Below are 23,199 nucleotides of genomic sequence, written 5' to 3'. Positions count from 1 at the left end.
GAATGGTATATAACATACAGAAGATTTGAGATTTACACTTGGCTAGTATCTTCTAGCCAGCCTTGGATTTTCAGGTACTTATTTGCATGGCCATGATAATTTGGATCATAATAAGCATGTAGGTATCTTAGACCCAGAGAGCTTGAAAAATAGTAGAAAAGTTTAAAATAATACATAGGCAGTTGAGCATGCATGCTTGCAGGTAAATTTAGCAAACATAAGTAATAGGGGTGTGTTCTCTGTGTTGTACAAGACTATTGTAAGGCTGAAAAAGAATAACTCCCTCAAACTGTAGAGCAGAATTTACTTAAAGCATTTCAGCAACCACCTAGGGTTGCTTTCTTCCCTTTTCCACCCTGTTACTATGACTAGCACACAGCTTTGACAATGCAGTACATTCTGCCTTTTAAATTTAGACATGCTGAATTTTGTTATTTACTCTTAATTATTTTAAAAATGAATAGGTATTTAGGCAATGTCATAAGCTCTCTGTAGAAGTAACGGCTGGCAGTTAATAAATGATAGTATTTTCAGTGATTGACAGTTCCTTATCTGAAATGCAGCTCCTGTCCTTAAGGATGCTGCAGCACTCAGAGCAGTTGAGTAGATCCACTGAAATCAAGAAGACTGTTTTACAGCCATAGGCAGAACAGGGTTTCCATATGTCTGGCAAATATTGGAAGGCACTTTGCTCTTGATTTATACAAGTAGGTATAAATGCTGTTTTAAAATGCTGTTTTAATGTTTTAATATAATTTTAATTGTATTGTTTAATTTATATTTTAACTTTTGTATATTTTCATATGTTATAATTGTATATGTTTTAATTTTTGTAAGCTGCCTTGTGTCCCAGTACTGGGGAAAAGGTGGGATATAAATATAATAATAATAATAATAATGCTAAATAGCTGCTATACTGTCCTGGGTGGACAAAATTGGTACCCCAGTCCCCTGCATATTTACTGAGCAGTCCCACTGATTTCAGTGGTACTTACTCTCAAGTAAGTGTGCGTAGAATTGTAGTTGTGCATGCTAAGGGGCAAATGTTTTCAGAGAAGAAAACTGAGTCAAAGCTGTGTATTATTTAGTAAGACTAATTAACGGAGTGCTATTGGTCTTTAAAACTGCAGTATTAAATATACTTACAAGGGAATAAGCCCCACTGAACACAGTGGGACTTGCTTCTAAGCAAGGAGGCATTGAGTTGTATTGCATATTCACTAGAAACGTATGTATGTAGATGCCATCCTATGCTATTAAATGTTCCAATAAATACAGTTCTTTCCTATCCACTTCAGTCTAGGCCCAAATCTAACCCTTTTGTCTGCATCTTCAGGTAGGTTTTAGTCCTGCCCTTCAGTACTCATAAAGCCTTTCTCCCATTTGTATGTTTTGGTCAGTATGGGAGAAGACATATTTTGTGTTTTGCAAAAATCAAGGCCCCAGTTCAATCCTTGATATATCCAGTTGGGGAGGGGCAGTAGTAAGTACTGCTTTGCAGAAAGTCCCAAGTTCAGTCCCTGACATTTGCAATTAAATGAATTTGGGTAGCTGGGCTGGGAAAGTCCTCTGCCTCTGAGACCTTGGAAAATCAGAAACTACTGGGCTAGATGTACCAGCTGTCTGACGGTATAAACCAGATTATAATGTTTCCTTATCCTTTTCCTCTTTTGGCCTCTTACCATCTGTTGCTCATTTCACAGATCCATGCCTTTGTGGCATTTCTCTCATTTGAACAGTTTCAAAGCAAAATTGTGTCTGAAGAAATCTGGCTATTAGAACACTTAACAATCAGCGCTAATGTAAATTACGTTTCACTAGTATAAACTACTCAAGCTCAGTGCCAATAGCTATTGGTGTTGCACTACAGTAGTTTGCACTAGTACAACATAATCTACGTTAGTGGTTGTGCCCTGTTGGATACTGCCCATAATCTAAAAACATTCTGAAATTGGCTTGAATAGAATAGTATTTATAAGATGTTCAACCAAAGTAGCTTCACATTTGATGGAAGTATTTCAGAAAAGTTCCTTTTTTTGAGACTTACACTTAGAAACTTACACTTTGTTCTTGCCAAAATGTCAAGAATAGGATAGTTAATATTGCTTACTGCCATTTAGCCAATAGACACGGTGAGCATGTGTTGTCTCAAACCTTTATATCTAAGATTGCTAATACTTCAGCAGTTTTGAGAGCCTTAAAATAGCCAGGGCTTTGAACGTAGAGCAGTGGAGAAAGAGAAACAACAGAGATTAAGCTTTGCTGTATCATCCAGATTTATCTAAGAAGAACAGAAGTCTTATAACTTGATATTCACTTCACTACAAAACCCATAGGACTTAACAGAGCCCCATTTCTCCCACTTGCATGTGTACAACAGACCTTTGTGGGGAATTGGAGGTCTATGCATGTGTTCCATATCCTCATCCTGCCCTCCTCTGCTCTCCCCTTCTGTACATCTGTACACTGAGTTAGGGGAGAGGAGAAATGGTCTCTGAGCCATATGGGGATTTCTCTGCTCAGAGTTGCTGCTTGAGCAGAGAGGAGTTGTGCCCCTAGAGTTGATAGATAAGTTTCTTTCTTCATAGCAACCACGAGCTTACCCTAAGAAAACTAGCTTCCAGTGATACCTCCTTTTATGGAATAATTTTGAGCACCAGTTATGTTATTATGTATACAGAGCTATCAGTGGCTTATTGAAAGACATCTCAAGTGTAGTGATGAGATGGAATAGAAATATTTAAATAAGTAATGCAGTCTTGTATATAAGTGTGCGAAAGGCCACACAAAATGTTACTAGCCCACACACTCACACCGATGTTAATCATCTGTCTTCTAAAAGCAGAAAAGAAGCAACTTTTGTAAAACTTCCCTGTCTGGAGGCAAGCCTTACTCAAATGGTTTTTGATGAGCTCTGATAATGTATGTGGTATTTGACAAGGTCAAATATTAGATCTTTGCTAAAAGCTTACACTTGAAAAGAAGAGGAATTGAGTACTCAAGGCAAAGGTCAAAAATGGATGTGATCAATGGCAATATATGTGGGGTGTTTATATTTACTGGATTACGGGCTGTGAGCACTGCAAACCATATGCGCTGCCTTCTGGCCCAGTGTTCATTACCAGGTAACGCTGGTGCTCATACATAACCAGTGTTTTATGGTGTGTGTATCCTATTCATACAGAAGTATGCAAGTAATATTTGAAAATGTGCATGGTGCACTTGTCACCTGGGTTGGATGCTGCTTCCTGGCAGTTGTACACTCATTGGAAACCTGGGTTTCTTGCTATTTAATTTGGCTCTGGGAGTAGTTCTTATTGGTGGTATGCCAACTACAAAGTGTTGTTAACTACACCATTAGTATGTGATCAGTATAGTTCTGATTGGTTGTGAAAACATGTCTGCATTAGCAACAGTGCAGAAAAGAAGGTTCCCTTCCCCCATATTTCAAAGCTTCGGAGGACCCTGAGCATTTGGCTAAGTTTTGTCGGAGGGAGAAGGGCTGCAAGCCATATGCAGCTGGCCACAAGCCAAGTTGTCACCCTCCCCTGGCCTCCAGCTAGGCTTTGGTGGGTCATTGGGCAGGGCATTGAGGAGACATAGATAGTGATGCCATAGATCAACAGGCCCTCCTGTCAGGATTGAGAATGGTGTCTAGACAGTTGCTTCTCTGCATCATTTGCCTTTCATTGATGATTCTGTGAGCCAGTTCAGTTCTCTATGGAAATTACTTCCTGGATATTGGAAGTGTGTGGCCACCAGGGACTTGCAAGAGTCAGAGGAAAACATGATTTTGGCATACATAAAAATGATGTAAACAGTATGGATGACATTTATCTCAGTACAAAGGCTATAAAACTTACCGCTGCTGTTTACCTTTGAGTAAATGTGGCCATTTTATGTGCTGGAAGATATTATCTGCCACAAACATGGTGTCTTTAATATTTTTAAACAGATCTATCTGTATATGTCTGCTCTATGTTCTGTTCTTTTCCATTACCAGTGCTCTGCTACGTGAATGGAGAAAATGTAGGAGTTTAGGGTGAGAAACTCCTCTCCTACTGCTGCACTGTTCAGTTCTTCAGCCCCCTCTGTTTTGCTTCCTATACCCAGAGGGGCATGTGAGAGAACCCTTTGGACCCCAAATTCCTGTTTGCTGGGAGTTAAATAAGAACATAAGAAGAGCCATGCTGGATCAGACCAAGGGTACATCTGACCTACCATTCTGTTCATACAGCGACTAACCAGCTGCTCATGGGTTGTCATTATGTCCAAACTGGGCCTGGGTTGGTGGGGCTGCGTTCCGGCAAGTGTGCTTTTTCCAACTGCTTGGCACTTCCACTTTGTTTCCAGATTACAAAACAACCCAGGAACCCACCCACACCCACCCTGTTCTTGGGTTGTGCTCTGATGTATGAACCTGGAACTCTGGTGTCAAGAGAGAAACAACCCAGAGTTTTAACCCATGGTTTGTTGTTTGGTTAAAACTCTGGGTTGTTTCTCCCTCAACAGTCCAGACTTTCAGGTTTGCAGACAGCTGCTTGCACTAGCTGTTTTTTGTGGGAGAAACTCTTCAAGGTGTTTGTTCCTCTTTTCCCTGGTTGAGTACTTGCACTGTTCTTCACTTGCATGCATTCCATGCCCACCCAGAGCAGCATAGGAATTACCAGTGTGTGATTGTGGCACTTAACAGCACGCAGATCCATGTGCAGTAAAAAGGCTTCAGTCTGGTGCCTCACTCAGTAAGTTGCGGTTCTTCCTTGCAAGCAGGTCTGTTTGAGAGGAAGAACTGCAGGTTGCTGTGTAAAACGGCAAGTCAAAACTGAAGCCTGGCGGGTTCACTTGAGAACACCAGCTTCGATTCTTCTCCTCCTGAGTAAAGGAGTTCCTGCCAGTGGAGAAGGAAGCAGTGTACTTTGTGGTATCTGTCCAGACATCACAGTGCAAGTGAGTACCCCTTTCATGAATAAGATGTGCAGGTTAGAACTTGAGTTTGTTTGCAAGAGGAGCTGCTGGCCACAAATTATCCAGAGCATGCATTTCAGTTACGTCTTCAAAACGGGACAGCAAAATTGTGTCTTTGGAAAGACTTTGGATGCTATTGAACATCAGAGGAATATAACGAATCTTTGGTCATTCCAGAGGGTGGCTGAATTTTGCAGGAAGCAAATCAGCTGAGATCAACCCTCTCCAGTGATGCTGCAAGCCATTTACCTGCAATGCAGTGCTATGCATCTGCAGCTAGGTGGTGGAGGCAAATTCCTTTTCTCTCTTGCTTCTGCACAAAGCTTTGCTGTGTTTAGGAACAGCCAGCACCCTGCTTGCAATTTATGCACTCCGTTACATGGACCAGTGAGCCATTTGATTTTTGATGGCTCTTTCAAAAACTGTGGGTCTGTCTTCAGAGATACCTTCATCAATGGGAGTCCGTGCTTCATGCAGGTACGCTTTCCTTTTCTTTCCTTGCAGTTTTGTCAGAAAAAATGGGGAGTTTGATTCCCTCAATAAGGACTTTTCCAAATGACATAAAAGCACATCAATCTTCCTGAGATCACTAATTCAGTTGTCATTCTCCCTTCTCCCAGCATATAATCTTCATTAGACACTTCGCTTCAGAATAAATCCGATGAAGTTAGGCTGTAAAAGCAAGTAGACAGATGTTCAGAAGCCTTAGGTGCATGTTAGGGTGGATGGCCACAAAATGTTCTGATAGACTAAAACGGATGCTTTCAAGGCTTCTGTTAGCATTGGATGTGTTGCTAGCTGTGTAGCAATTATGTTCATTGAAATTCAATCTCGAACTCTCACATCAGCCTTTTGTCCTTCTTTGTAAACTGAATTTGAATTGTTTGAATGGCAGAAATAGATAGGAAGATGCTTGTAGGTTTCTCTGTCTTTTGATGAACCAGTTTACTTGAATGAATCCTTGTTTTTGTTTATGACAATATACTTTTTGTTCTAAAGTCTTTGTACAGTATATGCATGTTTTACAGTTCTGGCCTGTACCCATAATGATTTGGGGTGCATTTAGGAGGGGTGGGGAAGAAGCAGTTGAGGGGATTGTATTGAGCATTATTAAGGATGTAATAGTAAAAGTACGCATACTTTCCAAATGGTGACAGCATCGCCTTTGAAATGCAATCATGCCTTTGCATGATTTTACATAGTGTCTTTTACTGCCTGGCAAATCATAGTTAACTCTCATTTTGGAAGTATAATGATTGAAATGCTTAATTGCAAAGATGTTGACCTCTCTTAGTCTGTGAGATATGACATTTTTACTTCCTTTAGATAAAGGATCACAGCAGTTCTCAAAACCTTTCTGGAGGCTTTCTAGTAACTTCCTTGCTGCAGGAAAATTGTGCTTGTTGAAGAGATTAGTAATTGCAGAATGTTCGTGGCATCTTAAACAGCATGTTTGACTGGAGCATTATCACTGAGACTCAACTAAATCTAATTCATTGCCCATGCCTTCCATAAAGGATTGTCTAATTGAAGCACTATATAAAATGCCTTATCAATTGTTCTGGTATTTATGACATAATTAACAAAAATAGCTTTGTTGTGATGGGTGTGGCTTCTAGATGGATCATATTGATTTTTTTGATATTTGTTTCTTTTCCAGGTTCAGGATTTATTGATTAGCATTCTGTTTTTTTCATTGCCTGCAGCTGTCAAAGCTCATATTAAACTATACTACTTTACGATTGGCTTTGTGTTATCCCTGCGTGTGCTCTGTTTGCACTAGGCTTACTGTGCAGATTTGGCTTTTAATTTTTGCCAAATAAATATTTATTTTTTATTTATTATTAAATTTATTAATCGCCCATCTGGCTGGTCACCCAGCCACTCTGGGCGATGTACAACATACAATAAAACAGTTTAAAACAATAAAATTCTACAATAAAAACATTTCCTAAAATACCCTAACCCACCCCAAATGTCTGCCTGAACAACCACGTTTTTAATGCACGACGGAAGCTCATTAAAGAGGGGGCATGACGGAGTTCCCTAGGGAGGGAGTTCCACAGAGTGGGGGCCACCACAGAAAAGGCCCTCTCCCTCGTCCCCACCAGTCTAGCTGTCCTGGCTGATGGGACAGACAGAAGACCATCTGAGGCTGATCTTGCTAAGCGGCCTGTCTGGTGCTGCTGGAGGCGCTCCTTAAGATAGGCTGGGCCGGAACCATATAGGGTTTTAAAGGTCAAAACCAACACCTTGAATTTGGCCCGGAAAACAACTGGTAACCAGTGCAACTCCTTCAGCACTGAAGTGATGTGATCTCACCGGCGGCTGCCTTTAATCAGGCGAGCCGCAGCGTTCTGTACCAGCTGCAGTTTCTGAAACGTCTTCAAAGGTAACCCCATGTAGAGCGCATTACAGTAGTCTAAACGAGAGGAGACCAGGGCATGTACTACTGATGGGAGCAGATGGTCGGGAAGGAAGGGGCGCAGCCGCCGTATCAGATGGAGTTGATACAGCGCTGTCCGGCTCACAGCTGACACCTGAGCCTCCATGGACAGCTGGGAGTCCAAAATGACCCCCAGGCTGCGGACCTGGTCTTTCACGGGTAGCCGTACCCCATTCGATAATATGTAGGAAATTAAAGTAAATCTGCAAGATATGGGGCGGGGAGTGAGGGAATGTTCAGTTCAAAATGCTTTCACCATGTTCCAGAAGTGCACATGAGCGCTACATGTAGGTACAGAATTTTTTCCCCAGTTTAAACATTCCTCCGCCAAGCCTCACAATGGATTACAATTGTATTATGAAACCAGACATTTCACAGAAGGACTACTAGCTGTTTTACAAAATAACTATATAGTAATTGTTTTCTTAAAAAGAGGGGGGGAAACCTTCAATAATTCTAAGGGGTTAGTAATCTAGCCTGTTTCTCTTGGTCATTATACATGATTCACAATATGACTTCAGTCATTGCAACAATCTAAGCCACTGACAACCACTTTTGTGCTTCTTAATAGTTTCATGTTTCTAGATGTGCACAATCATTTTTCCTACTCAAAAAGTATCTTTTTTTCACCTTTATTAGCATATATCCACATGAAATGCTGACTTTGAGGGCCTTCCAAAGATGTTCTGCTTTCTGGAAGCCCACTGAGTTACTTCGAAGGCTGGAATGTATTTGGGTATCTGCAGTAAGATGACAAATGAAGTGAAGCCATTCTAAGGGGCTATCTGTAGAAAATAATTTGGAATCCCAGAATTTTCCATCCACACTGAACCCATCACTAAGCAGTTTTCACTGGAGAAAGGAGATAATGTCTGTGAACTCAATGTATGATATACAACTAAGTCAACAACTAGAGAATAATAATAATAATAAGCATTTGTTGTGTAAGGGGAGCCAAAGGTAGATATCTTACAATTTTAAGAGAAATTTTAGTGGATGTGCATTGTTGTTGTGTTGTGTTTTTCTTTTTAACCCCCCCCCCCCCGCAAAAGCAGTTTTCACTAGAAGAGTTCTATGAGTCATTACCACTTTTTCCTAATCCAGGTGCTGTCCTAGTCAATTTGACAGTACAACATCTCTGAGCAGCTTGAAGGAGTTGGTGATGTAACCTCCATATTGCATCCCTGGTCAAGCAACTCATTTTTCTGGAGGTCTGCTATGAGAAGGGAGTGGATGGTGGATAGTTGGGCCAAGGCCCCCGGTCACCTCTGGATTGACAGTTGTGGGGACAGGTCCACCCCTCAAGTATTGGATTTGCCCCAGTGGCCTCCAGTTCCAGATCCTTTATATTACAGACAAAATGTATCATAAAGCTCAGCTCCACCTGGTGATAGTGTAAGATTGGTGTGACTCATATCTTTTGAAAGTTTTTTATTTGGGGTATCAAGAAGAGATTTGAATGCAGTGGCCATTGAGGACCATCTCACTCATTATGCAGCAGCAGATCAAGATTTGCTACCAACTGCATCCTTAACAGGGAGCTTCAGCCAATTCTGGTGCTCTGGCAAATGTACCTGTTAAATGCTTATCTTCACAAATATGTGTTTATTGCATTCACACTTTAAGTGGACACTTTAAAAATATAATGTGTGAAGCATCTCTAAATTCTGTTTGTGCTGGTTGAGGGTGTATAAAATGGTGTTGAGGAGTGGCTAAAGAGATGCAACAAATCTGAACATGTATGAAAGAAACATTGATGTGTAACTGCAGATGTTGTAATAGCTCCTAGTGTGGAAAAAAGGAGTTATGTAATAGATATGATTTTTAGATTAGAAACCAGGCATACATGTTTTTTTTAAATAATAATTTCATATAGCCAGTATGAGGTGTTGGCATCTACTCTTTTCAGACACCTGCTTTAAAGGGGCAGGAATTATAGCAACTTTGGTTGTTAGCAATTGGAAGCACCCCATGGGCATTCCTCCCTCCTTAAGAGCTAAGCTTGTTTAGACTTAGGTATGCAGTGGTGTTAGTGCCAAAACACAGTTCACAAATACGTTTAGAAGTAAGTATGCAAACTGTGGTTTGAGCCAACTATGACTGACAAAATACCAGTGCACATGTAATGCTAACTGAAGTTAGTTCTGAAACAAAAAAGGGAGGAATGACTTACAGAGAGAGAGGAGTATGTGAGTACATGGCGTGCTCCCAATTTGCCTAGCCATGGGTAGGCAATGGGGGGATGCTACATCTGCATTGGGCCTATGATGGAGAGCCTGTCCAGTTCTTTGTGCTGCATCAGAGGCTGCCTCCAAAGTTTGCCCAGTTTTCAGGAACAACTTTCTTGGGATGCCTAAGGGCCTGTTTTCAGAAGGGAGTGGATCTGAGAAGGCTTGCTGCATATGTGGAGTTCACAACACAGCCCATTGGAGCATGGCTCTGGAGTACTAGAGAAGAGGTAGTTTGTTCTATCCAGCTTAAAACCATAATAATCCAAGAGAGGTGTGATACATCTGAGTTGAACGGCTTGACTTAAAAAAAAATAGGAACTTGTTGTTTACCTGTCATTATCCATCCTCAAACAGCATTTCAGTCTTTGTGTAATCTCTCTATCCCTGCTGTTGAGTGCTCACAAAGCTTATGGCTTATTAATGTATCATGTCCCCCAGGCCTGAAACTCAACATCGAGGCCCTGCCACACATTCAGAGAATGATCTCCCTGAGCAAGAAGAAGAAATCCTGGGATCAGACGATGATGAGCAGGAAGATCCCAATGATTACTGCAAAGGTGAGAGGATGTCATTTTACAACTTCAGTATCCTAGTTTTAGGTCAATAAAGCTCTAAACCTGGCTTGGTACCCTTTGTGTATAGCCCCCAAAGTGAATTTGCTTTGTTCATGGAAATGAGATCTCATTTATAGGGATTACATCATGGCTTGATAGACTTAATGCTGTTTATAATAAAGCCAGTTATTCACCACACCAGGTTTTTTTTTGGTAAACAAATCAACTTGAGTTAATAATTGAGATGAGGGAGTATGCTTGCTTCAGGTATTAGTACTTCTTTTTATTTACATTTTAGTATATCTCTATCTTTTCCATTAAAATTATGCTCATGCTTTCAACTAAAAGCAAAAATCATAGAATAGTAGAGTAGGAAGGGGCCTATCATAAATATTATCAAAATGGCAGAATTAACATCAGAAATTTCAAAATGCAGTTAAGGAAAAAAATGGTCCAGAAAATAACACCCAAGTGAATAGCTAGTAAACATGACAGGCTAAAAGCCAGGTGGAATAGGGAAACATCTTAATTTAATGCCTACAATTAAACCACCTGGTAGTTCCTTCTAGTGGGGCGAGTTCCAAAACCATATCGCCCCATGAAAAAGACTATTTCAGTCATTGATAAGATTAACCAGATGCAGAGATGGAATTTGTAGCAAGTAGAAGGGCATTCACTCCAGTTGGAGGGAGCCTACATCCTTGAGTTTAGTACCAGTTTGCAAGCCATGGTTTGCCAGAAGCTAGAGAGTGTTGGGAGCAACTGTCAGGTACTAATAAAGCAAAACTACCTCCAACGTAATGTATAGCAGCCTTGTGAATTACGCCCCCCCCCCCCATTACTATCGCTGCAAAAGGTTTTTACTAGCCTGATTTTTATTCATGAGAGTGGAGGACAGACTTCATCCCTTCTTTGCCAACTCTTGTTATGAGTAAAAAGCAGGTTAGTAAAAAGAATTTCAGGTTAGAAATGCAGCAAGCTGACAGAAGAAACCCAGAGTACTCTCTCCCTCCACCACCAGCCTCCTTGGTTTCTGTGCTGGGTGCACAGTGGGCGGCTTTGCCTCCTGCATGTGCAGCATAGAGATGCAGCAGCTGAATGTATCTCTCAGTTGCCACTGCCAGCCCACTGCGTTTCTGTGCACAGTATAGAAAGGCAGTGGGCTGCTGGAGGAAGGTCGGAGCACTCCCCGCCCTCCCCCCAGCAGTTCAGTCACTCACCTGGATGAAATTTCTTGTTACCTATGGCAACCAGGTGTAAATGTTTAGAAATAAAACTGACTTATAGTTCTTCCATTCTCTAGTCTAGCGTAGTGATCCAGAGATATATGAAAAATAAAAAATGCTCAAAAGAAATGCCTTCAAGATGTGTGTTTTTAAAAGTAGGATATTGGTTCCTTGATCTATATTGTCTCTTTGTATACCTCATCTAAATCAGTAATTACAAGCAAGAAGCAAAGATACACTGACAGTATAGAAATGAGAGAGTCTTAGTTTCCTTTCCCTTTTAAAAGCAGGTGGAACCATCTGCAAACAGTGACATCTTGTCATGAAATGTGTGTAGGTGTAACATGTACAACTGAGTGACCAAAAAGAACGTGGTGTTCTCATGAGTCACAGTGGTACAGTGACTTGGTATGCATGTCAGAAAAAGAATTGCATAGAAAGCATGCACTCTAAATGCTTTTTTATTTGAAGTTATGTTGTAGGAAGAAAGATTGCACCTTGAACAGTAGTTCTGAGTAGTCCATATTTGGTTGGATATTTTTTCACAAAATCAAGGGGTAAAGACTCTAGTGAGTGAACTATGAATTTCAGGGAATTTGTTGGAAGTATTTGAAGGGTGGGTCTTGATCCGTAAATTGTTGAACAGAAAGCACTGTAGGGCTGCTAAGACAGTCCTGGGAATGATTGCTCCATTCTCCTTGTTGGCTGAACACAAAGCCAGTTGAATGGTTTTTCTCGACACTTCCGGTCGGAATTCAAGGTGCTAGTGATGACATTTAAAGTCCTTAGCGGCTCAGGACCTCAATATTTGAGGGAGTGCCTCCCCCTATATATGCCTGCCTGAGGATTGAGATCTTTTGGAGGAACCCTCCTCTGTGTCCCACCAGTGTGAGACATACACTACGATGGGACATGGGAGAGGGCTTTCTCTGCTGTGGCACCCTGGTTGTGGAATGCCCTCCCCTTGGAGGCCCGATTGGTGCAGACATTGGCTTCATTTTGACGCCAAGTTAAAACATGGCTTTTTATCAAACCCTTTGAGAGCTAAATGCATTCCCTAAACTAGCACACTGTTTTAACTGTTTTATTGTTTTAGATCATAAATTGGTATTAGCTTATTTAATGGTTCAATATGTTTTAAGTTGTTTAAATTATTTATTGTTTTATACTGTCTAAATTGATTTTATCTGTACACCGCCCTGAGATCCTAATGATATAGGACAGGATATAAATGTTTTAAATAAAATAAAAAATTCAGGGCGCTTCTACATTTGTTTATCTGTGGTGAGGTGATTGAAGCTGTATATGGCATAGAGTAGGGGTGGGATTCCCCAGACCTGATTAGGCCCATGGGGTTTCCCCACCTGGCCTGTGAGGCCAAGCAAAGTACTGCCCCTTCCCCAAAGGCATGCCCCTCCCATGGGACTGGAGTCTTTTTCTCTTGGTAGGGGAGGTGGAATAGTAACTGATTTTCCTGACTGAACCTCTGCGTTACCCATATATCTTTGTCCCCTGCTTTAAAAAGGAAAAAAAGGGAGCTGCATGGTGTTAGTGATTCTGGGCCTTTTCTTTAGCTGCTGATCTTCTGCCCTCCTCGACCCCTGTATTTGGAAGAGAGCTGGAGCCAGCTGTTGCTGGGTTTGACAGTAGTGCAAGAGTGGGGAACCTGTGGCCCTCTACACTTTATTGGACTGAAATTCACATCTCTGATTATTGGCACTGCTAGCTGGAGTTGATAGGCATTCGAGGCCAGCAGCATCTGGAACACCACAGGTTTCCCCACCCCTTTCCTACGATGGTAATCTGGTATCCATGTGGAGAATATACCTGTTGTGCCTCCTGTGTTGGTTGCTTTAAAGTTACACATTTGGCAGGGAGAGAATCTTATAGATATTTCCTTATATTATATCAAGGAAGCGTTAGCCATTTTCCACTGAGAGCAAATACTGGTTATCTTCTCACCATGAGGAGCAGAATTACCTCTATATCATGGCAGACTTTCAGAATGGAGTTAGCAAGATCAAATGCAGGCTTGTTTAACTGCCTCTCAGGTCCAATCCTCACATTACTTATAATATGACATGGCTGCAGCCTTCATGGCAGGTTGCGTGGGGTCCAAACCAGGTGGGAAGCTTCGTTCGTATGTGAAGCAGCTCTCATATGATGTGGGATGACTTTGAGTGGTCGTTATGACATGTGAACTGCTTCACACATGCCACTTCCCATACTGTTTATACTCCACTTGCAAATCATGGTGGTGGTGGCAATCGCAACACAAATGGGATGTGAGAATTGGTCAAGAGTGCCTGGCAGGGCTGCTTATAGGACCTCTTTTTGTCATTTCTTAATCCAGTACTGCCAAATATAAGCGGCAAGTGAATAATTCAGTGGCAGGCACCTTTATAATTAAACTTCCCTTGCAAGCCATCTGACCATGCATCTGTCTTTGCTCTAGATACCTTATTTTCTATAGATATGACTCAAACCCTTAGAACAGAGGCAGGGATTGACTGTGTATCTTGGTATTGTTTTTGTGGTCAGTTATGTACCTAAAATACATATATTAGTAATGGCTCATAGAATGGATATGTTTCCATTGTGACCTTAACACTGAGCACATTGCCCATCAAGTCGTTCTCATTTCTGATGGCAAAGGCTCCTCACCGTGAAAACCTTGCTAGGGTCACATTCTTTCAGGACAATGCTGTGCTTTAGCTGAGTAGTTCTGCTATTTCATGAGCTCAGTGTCTTACGAGGAAATTGTCAGAATCAACCACTTGGTGTTGTGAACCTTGTGACTGGACCGTACAAATTAACATCCTTTTCCAGCCGAAGTTGCAGTTGAAGGATGCATCTGTGTGCCTGATCAGCAGCAGATGGCACTTGATATATAGATTAGAAAATACCCTGTGGTGGCATTCCTGTTTCTGTCAAGGGCACAGGAGAGCCTTATGAACTACAGATTTTCTTACTGCTGCTCAGAGAGAACAGTTAGTAATACACAGACCCTGTTTGGGTGCCACCGTGGTGTCCGGCAGCAAATCGTGGGTTAATTAACTCACAAATTGCGGGGACGTGTGCAATTTGGGGTTTGGTGCAGGCAGCGTCCAGCAGCAAATCTTGTTTTAAACAGCCCCAAGTTAACCCAAGAACAAGCCATACATTAACTTGGGGTTGTTTAACAGATGATCAACCCCAGGTGTCCCTGTTTGGATGTCACGGAAACAACCATCAAAGGTGGCATCCGAGGGTTGTTAATGTAAATAGGAAGCAGCTTGCGTGTGCCACACATCCCTGCAATTTGTGGGTTAATTAACCAGAACCATGATCTGTCTGTTCCCTCCCCCTACCACCACCACGACATTACTTAACTAATATGGCAGTTGAATAAACTAGATTTGTGTGTGTGTGTGAGGGTGTGTGCATTACATTACTCATTTAGGCTGCAGTCCTATGCATGTTTAGACAGAAAGAAGTCGTACAACTCCCAGCATTCCCAGCCAGCCATACTGAGGCTTGCTGGAAGTTGTAGGGCTTTTTTTGTCTAAACATGTATAGGATTGCGCCATTGGGAGTATTTTTAATAGGAAATCAACAGATTGGAAGTTCTCCCTGCAGATAGCCATGTTGGTCTGTCTGTCCTACTCACAGTCACATTGTAGGGCTATTACCTCCTCAGAAACTGAAGAAGCAAGTGCCCCATCTACTATATACTGTCACTTCATTTATTGTTTGGTACGTTAGTGGGATTTATTTGCATAGAATTTATTTCCAAAATGAAGAAATTACATGACTCTGCCAACAGCTATGTACTGTGTTCTGTGTTCATTTCAGAACGGTGTTCTGAAATTAAAAGCTGACAAGGATGTGTAGACCAACTTGTGAGTACCTCAGCATCTCTGTGATTTCTTGACCTGTTAACTGTTTTTATGTTTCCTAGGGGGCTATCATCTTGTAAAAATAGGGGATCTGTTCAATGGAAGATACCATGTGATCCGAAAGCTGGGATGGGGACACTTTTCCACAGTGTGGTTGTCTTGGGACATCCAGTAAGTCTTTGTTTTTTGGATGAAATTTTTGCTAGTTGCTCAGGATACGGTTATAGATTAACATGAGAGTTTTCCTTATCAAGTTCCTATCTGTTTTCAAATTCAAAGCATTCATCTCACGTATTTTGTACACAGAACAGTAACAATACTATGTTCAAGTTTTATGCTGATATTGATTCATATTTGTCTTTTCATATTGTTGCCTCTAGTTCGCTTTTTGGACAGCTATTGTTCAGAAGTGAACAGGTTTTTTTAGTTTTTTGTAGGGAGTGACCTTTTTTATCTGTTAGTATTCATTGGTTCCCAAAAACAGTTTAGTATTCAACTTTGTGTCCATTTAGGGGGAAGAGGTTTGTGGCAATGAAAGTCGTAAAGAGTGCTGAACACTACACAGAAACAGCATTGGATGAAATCAAACTGCTAAAATCTGTGAGTATCCACAGTGATTACAGTGTAACTTCAAATTGTATATCCTTTAAAAACATTAATGGCGTATAGCTCTCAGATCTGTTTTTCTGTAATAGATGTGATATCTATATATAGAAGCAGAATATTTGTATAAAGAAGGAGAAATTAGGCATTTTATTGTTATCCTTTAATCTTTAAAGGGTACATTTTACCTTCATTCCTAGGCCATTTGAAAAGATGATAGAACATAGATATTGTAATCCACGAGAGTGGGTAAATTAATCCCTAATTTGGATTTGCTGCTCATATCATTAGTTGGGTGTCCTGTCAACATGTTAGCTTAGGTGGTAACCTTACTTTCATGTATTCAGCAATATTTATTTTTTTTTATTTATTATTAAATTTATTAATCGCCCATCTGGCTGGTCACCCAGCCACTTTGGGCAATGTACAGCATATAATAAAACAGTTTAAAACAATAAAATTCTACAATAAAAACGTTTTCTAAAATACCCTGACCCACCCCAAATGCCTGCCTGAACAATCACGTTTTTAATGCACGACGGAAGCTCATTAAAGAGGGGGCATGGCGGAGTTCCCTAGAGAGGGAGTTCCACAGAGTGAATATGTTTTCAAGGGATTTTTATGGAGGAGCTGAGGGAGGGAACCAGGAGCTCATGAGGCAGACCAGAATCAGTACAGTTTCTAAGACGACATAGCTTTAATTTAGGGATAAATTTAAAGCAGGCTTTTATCAGTTGGGGTGTAAAGCAAGGTTACATAGGAAACATAGGAATCTGAGGACATAGGAATCTGGGTTCGTAACAACAGTCAGAAATATTAACTTATTTGATTCTTCAGTTTCCTAAAAAGAAACATATGGGATGACAATCTGGAGAGAGTCTCAAAAACCTACAAGGTTTTGTGGGGAGAGATTATTCATTAAAGAATTTCTTGTGTTGTTTTTTCCTCTCATTACAGGTCCGCAACACTGACCCAAATGATCCAAATAGAGAGAGGGTGGTTCAGCTATTAGATGACTTCAAAATCTCAGGAGTGAATGGTTCCCGTATCCTTTTAACAGAACAGGCCACAAGGGCATACACAGCTGTTGATGTAATGGCAGCAGGAGAAGAAAATTATCTCTGTCTATTCTTTATCCACAACAAATATGTAATAAAAGCATGCCACTCACCTTGGAGCTTTGCACCATCTGGAGGGCATAAGATCAGAATTGTTGGTAACTGCATAGCAAGCTTATCCTGTTCTTTAATAAACAAAACACATGTATGACACTGTGATCTTTATCTGCACACACACACTTTCTAATTGTGAGTGGTAAGAGATTTTTTTGTATGTTGGAAGTGGAGAAGAAGCTTTTAAAAAAAGTTTTTTTTATTGGTTTTTCTCATGGGTTCTGATCTGAATTAATCTATGCTGCCTTATAATATGTTGGCATCACAGTGTGGATAGAGCTTACTGGTAAAAGTATGTAGGGCTATTAATAATTGGAATAGCTCCAGCCATACTTCCTGATGTAATGCCGCATATGCCACCTCGTGATAGTATTACAGATGCTCTAGAAAACTACATGCAGAAAGTCTAGGGAAAGAAGGAATGTACAATAACTAATCATGCAAATTTTTGAGAGTGGCTATATTTTCAGCAGTGGCTGAGATGCTAGATATTACAGGAAATTAAACCTTGACTAAGCTACAGATATTTGCATGGTATTTGAAGTTTTGGGGCACCATCTTCTGAAATGGATCATCAAATCCAATTATCAAGGGCTTCCACTACTCTGTGTAAAAAGAATCATCCATCAGGCACGTTCCACCTAATTTGGAACTAATTTGCTAAAAGTTGCATGCTGTCAAGTGTAAGAAAGTTCTTTACAGTGGAACGGTTTTCAACTTTATGCTTTGGTGAAGCTTATGCTGTAGAATGAGTGTGTGCAGCTGAAGATGCTCTGATCTATCTTGTCAGTTTCTGCTGGTGGAGCCTATCTAAATTGCACTATGACCTTACCTTGGTGGACATCCCATCATCCAGTTCCTCTAGAATCCTAAGAAGAAGATTAAGCATTCTTTACACAGTGTTTAAGAATAGTCAGCAATAGCTGTGAATCGGCCAGTTCAAGAGTTCTGTTATTGCCTTTTAGCCTTCTAGGTTATAATTTCATCTAAAAGCAAAATCAGTGACACTTTTTTTAGTGGGTTGGAAGCGAAACAGAGCCATTAATAAACAAGTGATACCTTGCTGCGTACCCTGGGAAATCCCAGAATATGTATGCCAAAGTACATTTTCTCCCCGAGGGGTGCAAAATTCGAAAAAGGGTGTTGGATAGAAAAATGCTGCGCGTGTGTGCCTCACTCTGCTCCGTAACTGCTTTCATTCGCTTTGATATGGGTTCATATATGTTTGGGCGGGGTTCCATGTTCTCGGTTTTTTTTCTTAAAACTTAGGCTAAGAGGCAAGGAGACACAGATAGGCCAGAAGGAAGCACAGGGAGGTGTTGGCACCCTTGCTGCTGACTGTGGCAGATAGACGTCCCTTTCTCCCCCCCCCCTCCCCCGGCCATTTCATGCACACAGCCACAGGAAGGGTGGATGGTCATCATGGGTCACTCGCTGAGTCCCCTTCTCAGCCTTGCAGTATGGCTCTGGGGTGAAGTCCAGAAGGGGATGGAGTGGCAGCATCTGCCTAGGGCATGGGGGGGTATTTCTTTGCTTCACTTCCTGTTTGCCTCATATACACCAGAGAAGCCTGCCACCTCTTCATTCTATGAGCAAGGAGGGGAACCATTTGAGTCACTGGCAAATGGAGAACAAATGGAGTTGGTGAAAAGCTGCCAAATGATACCCAGCCCAATCATAGGCATACTTATTCAGAAGTAAGAGCCTCTGAGAACAGTGTCACGTTCCCATATAAGGCGGCCTAGGAGCATAGCATTGGCTGCAAGAGGTATCTTCCCTTCTTACAAGACACTTGTACGTGAGCTCAGCCACACCCTTTAACTCTGGAGGTATCATTCCATCTTGTGACACACATACTGAGGACACTGCAATGTTTTGTGGTGGGTCTCTCCTTATTTATTTATTACACTTCTAAGCTCTTTGGGCAGTTCACAATTAAAACCATAAAATACAACATGAGATACAATATAAATGTTTAAAACTCCAGTATAAAATAAAAGTAAAAACCAAAATAAAACCTAGCAGCAATGCAACGATTTAAAATACAGTCAGAGAGCAATCCTATAGCCCCTAGTCAGCGGCTAGATGGCCATAGGATATGTGGTTTTCTGGGAACTGACCTCGGAGTCTGCGCTCCAAGATTGGTTCCCAGAGAACCGACTTTCCCCCCATTCCACGCTGCCTCACAGGCAGCACGGAACAGCCCCGTGCTCTGTGCTTGGAAGAGGAGTGCGGAGCGGCCAAAATGGGGCGTTCTGGGGGACATTCCAAGGCAGGGAAGGTAGAAATGCCGGTACGACACATCCTCTGTGTTGTCTGGCAGTCTCCTCCCCCATTCCGCCTTTCTGTGGCTAGACAGCTGAAATTGGCTCTCTAACTGCAAACACAGGGCAGGAAAAGCATGGAGGGAATGATCCCCTCCGTGCTTCTCTTGCCCTGCACTGGATAGGTGGTTGCCTCCGAGATTGGAGGCAGCCGCCTATCCCCATAGGATTGTGCCCTAACAGATTTAAAACAACAGAAACTAAAAGACTAAAATGCCAGGGTAAATAAAAAGGGTCTTCAGCTGATGCCGGAAAGACCACCGTGTAGGTGCCAGGTGAGCTTGTCTGGGAAGCTCATTCTACAACTGGGGTGCCACAGCAGAAAAGGCTCTCTTCTTAGTAGCCACCCACCTCACTTTCTTTGGCAGGGGTTCCCAGAGAAGGGCCGCTGAGGATGACCTTAGGGTCCAGGCAGGTATATATGGGAGGAGATTATCCTTCACGTAACCTGGCCCCAAGTTGTTTAGGGGTTTGAATGTTAATACCTGCACTTTGAATCAGGCCCAGGCGTGGACTGGCAGCCAGTGCAGATGAAAAAGTGCTGGCATAATGTGATTGCATTGGCCAGTCCCTGTTAACAATCTTGCTGCCCTATTTTGGACCAGCTGACGTTTTCAGAGTGTTTTCAAAGACACCCCCACATATAATGTATTGCAGTAATACAGACAAAAGGTTACCAGAGCATAGATAACTAGCTTGTTGGTTATCATTCAAAAGCAGTAAGTAAAATCTGGGGAGGATGGGAGAGCTCAGATAAAGTAGGTTGAAAAATAGTGCTAAATTGAACAGGAATTATTATTTAAGCAATAGTAGGTTGAAGATCAAGTGAAGAGGGCCCATTTTACTGTAGTTTCCATAGTAACCCAGTTTTCTAATTGGTCACTTCATAAATGAATCCAGGATTGCTGACTATATTGCAGTGAGAGTTTTGTCACGTTATATATATAACTACCAAATTGTGGCTCTTTACAGTATACTTTCAAGTTGCACCATTGATGTTTTATGTCATCTAAATGCAAGTGTTCGTTGTCTTTTACTCACTCTGCAGGTATTGCAAGGGCTGGATTATTTGCATGCCAAATGTCGAATTATCCATACTGATATTAAACCAGAAAACATTCTGCTGTGTGTTAATGACCAGTACATCCGCAGACTGGCTGCAGAAGCAACAGAGTGGCAAAGGTCTGGAGCGCCCCCTCCTTCTGGCTCTGCAGGTACTTTTTAATATGCTTGGCTCAGTTTGAAGTGATTAGATAGGACATGACAGGTATAAAGTGTCTGCATCAGTCTGTGCATTGTTAATATGGAACACTTCAGTTTGTCTATAAAATTACATAATCATTAGATAGCTATACAGTTCCACGAGCAGCTTGTGAACAGAAAACTGTCATGCTGAGCAGTTCCAAAATACTGTTTCTGCTCTCGTGTAGTTTAAGAAAGTGATAGAACAACAGCTTCTTAGAACGTCTATCCATTTGCATGAAAGATTTCCCAAGAGCTCCATTGTAGGAGGTCTCTGTGATGAAGTGAATCTAGGAGAGGGGTAGGCAACCTTCTTGGCGGGCCTGTGGACACATTTGGCAATTTGAGAAACTGACCTGGGCACCACTACAAAATGGCTGCCATGGGAATTGTGCCTAGTCACAAAGGTCAAGTAACCTGCCCAAAAGACTGAGTAGAAGGCAGAGGTGGGGTCTGAGCCCCAACATACTAAACAAGTCCTTTGAACTCGCAGTTTTCAGTGCTAACATAAACCAATTTCACAGAAGGCAAATGTTCCCCCGCCAGCCAACTCAGTCCCTGCATCCCCTTTTCTCACACACACACACACACGCACGTTCACTCTCACTTGCACCCCCATCCTCCACCTGTTCACACATGTGCAGTCACCCCATACATGCATACATACACCCACATCCCGCCCTTCTCACTTCAAGCACACAAAAAACCAGGATCCCTCCAAAATCCCCATAAACTTTTTCTCTCTCCCTCTCCTTTTCTCACACATGCAGCCCCCATCCATTCAGACATACAAGCATACAACCCTCCCCCAACACCTCAGGTTGCTCTCCAGCTGGCTCCCCCAACCTCCACTGGCTTTCTGCTGCTCTCCCTCCCCACTAGTTTCCCTGACCCTCAAACTAGCTGGGCGTGCTGCAGAGGAAAGCATCAACCTGCAGCTGCCCACCATCTTCATTTCCTAAGAAAGTCCCTGTGCGTCAGAGGCATTCATGGGAAAGAAGATGGCAGTGGCTGGAGGCCCTTCCCTTGCTTTGAAGCAATCCCAACTGCTCGTAAGAAAATTTGTTATTGTTATTTGCTTTTGTTTTTTTAAAGTGGGACGATTAGGGCAACTTGGCAGGCACCAAGAACAGTGTCTGAGAGTGCACTGACGCACACGTGCATGACATTGCCTACTCCCTGTCTAGGATGTACCTCATATGTTGTACATATTTTTTATTCTCCAGAGAGTTTAAATATTATTTCCTTCATATGATCTATTGGTATATGTTTAATTAGATACCCTGTTAAGTGATTTTATTATTGTAGATGTTCTGTCCTGTAAGACAAATCAAATATAGGGTGAAACAAGGAATATTACTGAGGCATTACCTTCACAGTGCGTGTATGCTGAGTTCCATAGTGTGCAGACTAGCATCTCCACACATTCTCTTTCCTCCATCAAGGTCTCCATATGTACCCGTATGAAGTCTCCAGAGTTTGTGGTAACTTTTGTCAATTAAGATTTGGGTTTTGTCCAGTATCTCCACAGAGAGCAGTTCCTGTGATAAACACAGTTAACTTAAGACCAGTGTTGTTTCACTTCTGGGAGACTTTACATAATTGATTCTTGGCTGCTGTGTCTAATTTAAAGTAGCTGCAGTGAAGAGAATTCTGCCAGTAGCAGCACTCGTTAGTAACCATGGGGTGCTGGTTAGCAACAGATGGCAGTGGAATGATCTACCTTTGGTGTTCAGTGCCTTCTGTCTAGAAGAGTCATCTGACACAACCAAGTCACATCTGGCTCTTTTCAGGTGAAGCACATGATGGAAGTTTCAGGTGTCCGAGCAATTGGATAAGAATTTCAGTCACTGCATGAAAAGCATTTTCTGAATCTACCCTTGATTTCCACCTAATGAATTTGTTCCCCAAAACATGCAGTAGCAAAAAAAGAGTTAAAAATCCAGATTTTTGTCCAAAGTTTAGAGGAAGTCTCGCAACAGAGATTATCTGTACACATTTACCACTGCAAGTCAATTGACTTTATCCATAGATCTGGAACAGTGCCATTCAATGGCAGCCAAAAATAGTGCTCCCTGTTCTCAAGTAAAGGTAGCTTTTAGGCTACCAGGCAGTTTCTCCATAGTCACTGTAGTTAGTATAGATTCTATTCTATAGATTCTATTCTATAGAGGATTTATGTCTTGTGAATTCCTGGATTCATGTCAACTGCAGGCATGTCTAGGAAGTATGTGAGACACATGCCCTTTACCAGTTCAATGGTTCAGCTATCATGGTTTTTCACATTGTTCCTTGTAATCTTTAAGGGTAGAAATGTAGATTATTAAAGTGACTCCTCAATTATGCTGCCGATGCACCATGCAAAAGTGCTGCCTGTTCTTGCACTTTAAGGCTTAGCTTCAAAGCTTTGGAAGAGGCTTGCTTGGTGGCCGAGGGGTAGGCCTATCCCTTTGTTGGGATAACAGTTTTAAAGCAATGCCCTTCAGTTGGGGAGCATCCCATTCAAAATGTACTGTGTAGTATCATTGCTACGTGTAATCCAGTGTCTTCAGTTACCA

The 23,199-nt window shown here is 41.7% G+C and overlaps 1 protein-coding gene across 2 annotated transcripts in view; it reads left to right on the top strand.

The window, feature by feature from the left end:
- The window catches only part of SRPK1 (SRSF protein kinase 1), a 40,923-nt gene that overhangs the window by 2,536 nt on the left and 15,188 nt on the right, over window positions 1-23,199 (top strand). Inside the window, exons 1-7 of one of the 2 annotated variants that reach the window (XM_084852937.1) lie at window positions 8,051-8,296; window positions 10,081-10,199; window positions 15,363-15,471; window positions 15,813-15,900; window positions 16,861-16,948; window positions 17,599-17,705; window positions 20,448-20,613. In XM_084852937.1, coding sequence (XP_084709063.1) covers window positions 8,280-8,296; window positions 10,081-10,199; window positions 15,363-15,471; window positions 15,813-15,900; window positions 16,861-16,948; window positions 17,599-17,705; window positions 20,448-20,613 — 694 coding nt within the window. In that variant the 5' untranslated portion in view covers window positions 8,051-8,279. Of the gene's footprint in view, window positions 1-8,050; window positions 8,297-10,080; window positions 10,200-15,362; window positions 15,472-15,812; window positions 15,901-16,860; window positions 16,949-17,598; window positions 17,706-20,447; window positions 20,614-23,199 lie in introns of those variants that run through there. The other variant, XM_084852936.1, reaches the window with a different exon arrangement.

Source organism: Heloderma suspectum, chromosome 4 (assembly GCF_057233095.1).
Source record: "Heloderma suspectum isolate Gila_16-S chromosome 4, 16-S_ref, whole genome shotgun sequence".
Taxonomy (NCBI): domain Eukaryota; kingdom Metazoa; phylum Chordata; class Lepidosauria; order Squamata; family Helodermatidae; genus Heloderma; species Heloderma suspectum.
This window is presented reverse-complemented; position numbering and strand designations above follow the sequence as displayed.